At 28.1% G+C, this 6,869-nt stretch overlaps 1 protein-coding gene across 1 annotated transcript in view; it reads left to right on the top strand.

Annotated features, from left to right (window-relative positions):
• The window catches only part of LOC109861858 (photoreceptor-specific nuclear receptor-like), a 5,254-nt gene extending 3,652 nt beyond the window's left edge, over window positions 1–1,602 (top strand). Inside the window, exon 4 of the mRNA XM_020441699.1 lies at window positions 1,003–1,602. Coding sequence (XP_020297288.1) covers window positions 1,003–1,241 — 239 coding nt within the window. The 3' untranslated portion in view covers window positions 1,242–1,602. The remainder of the gene's footprint in view (window positions 1–1,002) is intronic.
• Window positions 1,603–6,869: the final 5,267 nt, after the last annotated feature.

Here is a 6,869-nt window from a genome sequence, read left to right as displayed (position 1 = left end):
TTTTATTTAAAATGAACGTTTGGGATAAGTTGACTCAAATTGAGACGGGATAAGTTGTCACACGGTGAGCATGCGCGAAGAAGTAATCGCAGTGATCGTTATGCGTCGTTATAACTTTTTCAGTACCTGTCATTGTTTTTTTTCTATTAAAGATTAGATTACTAATTATGTTTTATAGTTTTTAACTGATTTAGTATTGTGAAATCATTTAAAGTTGTTTTATATATATATATATATGATTATTAATATTGTATAAATACTTTATACTTAATGTATAATGTTATGTACTCTCTCTCAATAAATTTAATAATATAAAAAACAGAAATTTTATCTTATTGTTTCTCTGCATAAAAGACATGTGACAATTAACCCTGGGTATGGGGCAGGTTGACAAATCTGCGCGATTGTACTTAACATTAAAATACTCTTTTGTGTAAAGATATATAAGAATAATATTTGTTTTTTCTTAAAGCTAAAGGATGTGACTATTATATAATGTACCTAATATTGCATAATATTGCATACATTTTTTTTTTTTACAATCTATTTTGGATGTTACTTTGTGCCCCGGTCTCCCCTACTTAACAAAAAAATATTTTATTATAATGTTTTGAAAAGCTGTCGAGGTAAGTTGCAAAAATATGTAATAAAACTAGGAAAGTTTTGTTTAAAAAAGTCTAAGTAACCTTGCCCTGACTTTGACAATGCAACCCAAGGTCAAATCAATGGCATCATCTTATGTCCCTCTTAAAGTCATAAAACTGTTGTCCAAAACATGTGTCACTTTAACGCAGTGTTTCTGATTGTGAGATATTTGAACGAATCTTTTAAAATGGGATACGCTGTATATATATGAATTTTTTTTTATATTTATTTACTAGTAAAGATATATATTTAGAAATAAATTATATAAAAGTTTCTATCATAGTTTCCTATATCAAGTTTTCTGCTTTATTTATCAAAACTGCGATTTGAGCTTTCAGAAAGGATTTTTCATTTTAGAAACGCGCGGTTTGAAAGATTCCAGCCAAATAGAGAATCTGCAAGATCAAGCGCAGCTAATGCTAGGACACCATGCGCGAGCTCAACAGCCCAATAGTCCGGCTCGCTTTGGTAGGTTGTTGTTACTTCTGCCGTTGTTGCGAACGGTGCCAGCAGCACGAGTGGAGTTAATCTACTTCCACCGAACAATCGGTAATACACCAATGGAAAAAGTCCTTTGCGATATGTACAAAAACTAAACTTATATATTGAGCATCAAAGACGTTTATTATAAACTATTATAAAAACTTGATAACATAAATATTACAAAATTTAAAGTATTTGTGAATGATTCGATAGAAGTTAATTAAAATAAAATTAAAGCATCGAAAAAAAGGATAATAAAGACTGGACAGCGAGACTTTCCTAAATGAATCAAGAAACGACAGCAAACACGCTTTGTTTCTATACAATCAGGCCTAAGGACTAAGTTCTAAGTCTCTTCGGTGATTATAAGAACTTTGATTGGCTAATATTCCTATACAAACGCGACAGATATAAGCAAAACAACGTCGCTAACGAATAAAACGGCAACTAAAGTCGAACACTTCAAATTGCGGCGTAAATATACACATATATATATATATATATATATATATATATATATATATATATATACATATATATATAAACCTGTATTTATTTATTATAAACATATTTTGTTGGACGTTAAATCCAACATGTTGATAGAATGCTTTCTGTTTCTCGTAGAAGTTTTAATGGACTCAAATTCATAAACCGCAAGATGTTTCGGTTTAGACTTCTTTTCATTTTGTATCTAGATTTACATTTATTAAAGAACATATACCGAATTAGATAAGAAAGTGACGGAAGCCATAAATAGATATATTTTAGCTTTGTAGATAAAAATGAGATACAAGAAAATTAATGATTTATTTGAGTGAAATAAACATTTTTGTAACTATGCAATGAGATTTGAAAAGAATTATTGTAATTACAATATATTTCTGTTTTTTTAACTTTTATAAATAACTTTATATATTTATAAAAGATAATTACATTATTATATGATTAATAGGAATAATACTTATTATGCTAGAATTAAATTGCATTTTATATTTAAAAATAATTCAAGCAGCAATATATAAATTTATAAAAAATATAATATTGTATAATATAATTTAATAAATGTAATTTTATTTGCGGAAATATGAAATAGACATTTTGACATTGTAAATGGATGCTTGACCGCACTTTCTCTATATATTTTGTGTTGTGATAGTAATCTCTATAAAAAGTCTATGTATTCTCAGTCAGTAACATGTACTGTGTAACGATTACTTATAATAAACACGAATCTGATATTAATCCGCTTTTTATCTGTACTTTCAATTATTTAATACTCTAACTATAAAGTTTATTCTTAATATTACATTTTTATACAAGCATATACAAGGTGTCCGACAATTATTTTAGCATCTCTTGCAGATAGAAGGAGTAAACCTGAGTCGAAAAGTCCTGAACCATTTTTTATTACATATAATAAAGGAGTAATTATTGAATAAATCAAGCTAATCAACGCCGAATTTTTTAAAAGACGCTATTCAATAATTATTCCTTTATTATATGTAATAGAAAAAAATGGTTCAGGACTTTTCGACTCAGTTTTACTCCTTCTACCTGCAAGATATGCTAAAGTAATTGTAAGACACCCTGTATATATATGTATATATACTAGTAATATATACATATATACGTATATTATTAATCTACATTATATGTTACTAATTTCTAGCTATATTATCAACAACTCAAAGCTTTATATTTTTGTTTATCAGGTAAGTATTAATTGACTCCATTTTTGAATCATTACAATTTATTTTTAATATATTACAATTCTTTTTTTTAAAAATGTAATGTCAAAAATTGATAAAAATTTTATTTTACATATCTATGTTGAATAGCTTTTAATAGCTTTATAGCCTTTAATAGCTTTTACTTGAACTTTTGATGCGTTATCTTAAGAGGTATTTCTATTTATTTGTCTTCAAAGATCTTGTTTGATGAGGGATGTATGGGGTTTGCGAACCCCTCGAAACGCAATTTGATTTTAGTTGCTACTGCGCTACGAGTCAGCAATATGTATACTCGTTCGTCACGGTTATTGCATAAACGTATATATTTATTTATCACCGGCTAATCCCCGATTTTCCTTGCCGACAAGGGTTTTGCCACATGGCAGTTCGACAGTTCCCGACGGAGTAGTCCCCTCAGCCGCTTATAAATCGGGGCTCAAGCAAGGTTTAAGAGCCTGCTTAACTTGTCAAAGCAATCGGGGAGTTAAATGTCCCGACGTCAGGGGGTGAATATCCTTAATGCTTTTTCAAGCGAGCCTACGAAATAGCAGAGTCAGATACGAACGCGGATAGAATAAAACATGAAAAATTATTTTTTTGGAAAATATATGTGTAATGTGTAAAAATACATTATATATTTTAGAATATAATTTTTATTTTCTCTACAATTTTAGATAGTAAAAGTAATATGTAAACTATGACACCGTTGTAAAATTTAGATTATGTTAAATTTTTTTTTTAATTTAACGAGCATAACAATTTTGACTTTGTAGAAAAAGCTTTTTATAAATTTTTAGTAATTATATTAAATTCTTAAGAATACAGAAAATAATAATAATGTTTCTTAAACTTAAATAATAATAGGAAAGAAAACTATATTGGATCAATATACATATATATTTGTCATACTTAATGACAATATTAAACAGTAATTTGTACAAATTCTGTTTGACAAATTTACTATGCAAAATTTACTATACAAACTGAAATATGTCGAACTTGTAACAATTTTACGCCATATCAATATAGCGTAAAAAATTAAAAGAGTAGGTTTTGTTAGATATAATTAATCGCAATATTTTCCATTAAACATCATGTATAGGATTTTACCACGATCAATTCAATTTATCTTATTTATCTTATTTTTTTTTTCATAAATGAAAATCGTTGACGTTAGTACTGTCGGACAGTAATGAATTTCGATATAAAGATTCACAGATATAAAAGGCGAGCACAAATATGGCGTCATGTTAGAAAAGAGGGCAGTGATAATATTCACTCGCGCAGGGCGGAGTTTTCCACTTGTTTTCTCGCATCTTCCATTTTATCGCTCGTAGAAAACATGGTTGCCGGGGTTAACTTACCCTTACTCGGGTCGATTGGAAAGGATGAGACTGACTCTCATTGTGCAACGTTATAAGATTTCCACCCACGCGACGACAAAACTCCCGCTGAAGGGTGACTTGCCGTAGCAATGGCGGCGGGATTTGTATTTTGCTTTCGAGCTATTTTCTCTCAGTCTCTGTCTGTCTGTCTGTTTGTCTGTCTCTCTGTGTGTCTGTTTGTCTCTCTGTCTCTCTCTCTGTCTGTCTGTCTGTCTCTCTCTCTCTCTCTCTCTGTCTTTCTCTCGCTCTCTCTTGTTTTCTCGACTCTAGTTTCCTTGTTTTCCCGCAGATTGCGCAGACGAAAAGCGGATTATGGTGGAAGGGTAGATGTGAGCGAATGGCGGATGATAGCGTGAGGGTAGATGTTAGCTAATAGTGAAAGAAAAAACAGAGAGAGAGCAAGCGATAAGGGAGAGTAGAGGGAGAAAACAGAAGAGACAATGACAAGAAATAGTAAAGAAAAAGATAGTTAACGTGCATCAGTATTTGTGGAGACTGAAAGTAAGAGATAGAAAAGGAAAAAAGTGTGAAAGGTAGATTATATCATTTGAAAGAGTAACTACTACCTTTACTTATTTTATTACATTATCATTCCAACTAGGTGCTCGATAACTGGGGCTTTAAAAAGATGGTTCTCAAATCGTTTTCGCGCAATTTTTGCAACAGTAATACTTGCTGTGTTACTACTCAAACTTATTGAATATTTTATTTCCAAAAATTTTGATATAATTTCTGCTCAGTTACAAAATAATACTAGATTAAAAAATTTTTTAATAAAAGATATTGACAAAAAATATTTACTTAACAGTTAATTACTTTAAATTGTTTTGCATGTATTAACTTATAAGTAAGACTGTAAATGTTATTCAACCATAAATATAAACATATGATATCAAATTATAAAAAAGTGTCAAAAATTATATAGAAAGTTTTAAACATTATACAGAAATAAAAATAGATTAGAGATATGTATGTTCATGATGTTATGTAATATAATTCTTACACTTTTTATACGTCTTTTTTTACTAAAAATATCAAGCTTGAAATTTGATGAGTTTTAAATGTTTTCTTACTATACATTCATGTGTTTTGATTAGTACTTTAGCTCTTTTAGCCAAGTTTGCCTTGTTTAAATCAGTAACCAAAAATGTAAACATTTTACTGTTTATTCGACGCGGAATCAAAATTTCACGGAAATTGTGCATATATAATGTATTTTACGATTTGACAATTATCGATTATCAATGCGAGTTTAAAAACATTAAGCATAAATAAAATTATTCTAATGGATTACAATTTCATTACACATTTTTTTTCACTGGATATACACAGTCGATTTTATTTATCACAGATGTTTATCTTTGAATAAGAAGTATCTATATCCCTAATAGCTCCAGCAAAATTTTTTTGATAATATCATGTTGTCAATTTTGATAATAAATTAATTTCTTCAGGAAATATATATTTTAACTAGTAAAGAGGTATTGTATTACTGAACAAATTTATTACTATAAATAAAAAAATATAAAATATGCATTTTATGAAACAAATTGTAGCTTAAACAAGAAGACACACAAACATAAATATTTATAAAAATAAAGCAAAGACAAAAAAAATAAAAGTGAGGTGACTGGAATAAATCTTCTTTCTGGATATTTAAGATGAAGTGGCTACCCTCTCTAGGTAAGAAATAAAGAACAGTATTACGTGAGGTGAAAACCTGATTTCTTAAATAGAACTTCAGAACTCGTGAGACTTGCATGAAGAATTACAGAAATGTTTTTCAGGTTTTTAGCTACCCTAAAAAGAGTAATAGACTGTGCTGCAAAATCGACAAAATATAAAATAAAATAAACTGAACTTTGGCTTGAAATAGTTTGTTAAATCTCTCTAATTGTTTTTCTACAATCAACGTTTCATAATAACATATAATTTAGTAATGAATATCTAAATTTATAGTTTTTCTTGTAAAAGTGAAAAACTTATAAAATAAATATAAAACTAGTTTACATACATATTCTTTTCTAGTAATTATTCAATTGCTAAGTTAAAAATTCTTTCTTTTTGTTTCGTAATTTTGGTAAAAGATTCTAAATATTTCTTTTTTTTACTTTTAAAGAATATCTACTATCTTAATATAAACTATAATAGAGAGCGATATCTCTGTTTTAATAACATACCATTCTTTATGTGTTTTTATTAGAATGTGATTACAGTTATATAATAAGCTATGATATAATATTAAAAGAAATAAAAGAATGTACATGTGGGTAATAAAAATATACGTTTGTCGAGAATAAAAATATATATACACACTTATCAAAAGAGACTTTTATCCTCTTGTCTCTTTGTCATTATTTGTGCTGATAATTATGAAAGTGGCTTAAGTTATATATGTATTTCTTATTTTGAGATATTTAAGGTCTTATAATGCAAATATTTTCTATAATTGTAAACTTTTAATTGTAGGTTATAAATAAATGTGTTTTTCCACATGTGTCAAATAACTTAAACTATTTTCAAAGTAATTGAACAAACAAATTAAATAACTTTAACTATTTTCAACTTAATTGTATATCTAAAAAGTGACTTATATCAATGAAAATAATGAATTTTATTAGAAAAA

This window comes from Pseudomyrmex gracilis, unplaced genomic scaffold, assembly GCF_002006095.1.
Source record: "Pseudomyrmex gracilis isolate BER0280 unplaced genomic scaffold, ASM200609v1 scaffold_1094, whole genome shotgun sequence".
Lineage (NCBI taxonomy): Eukaryota > Metazoa > Arthropoda > Insecta > Hymenoptera > Formicidae > Pseudomyrmex > Pseudomyrmex gracilis.
Note: the sequence above shows the minus strand (reverse complement) of the source record. Positions and strands in the feature narration are given on the sequence as shown.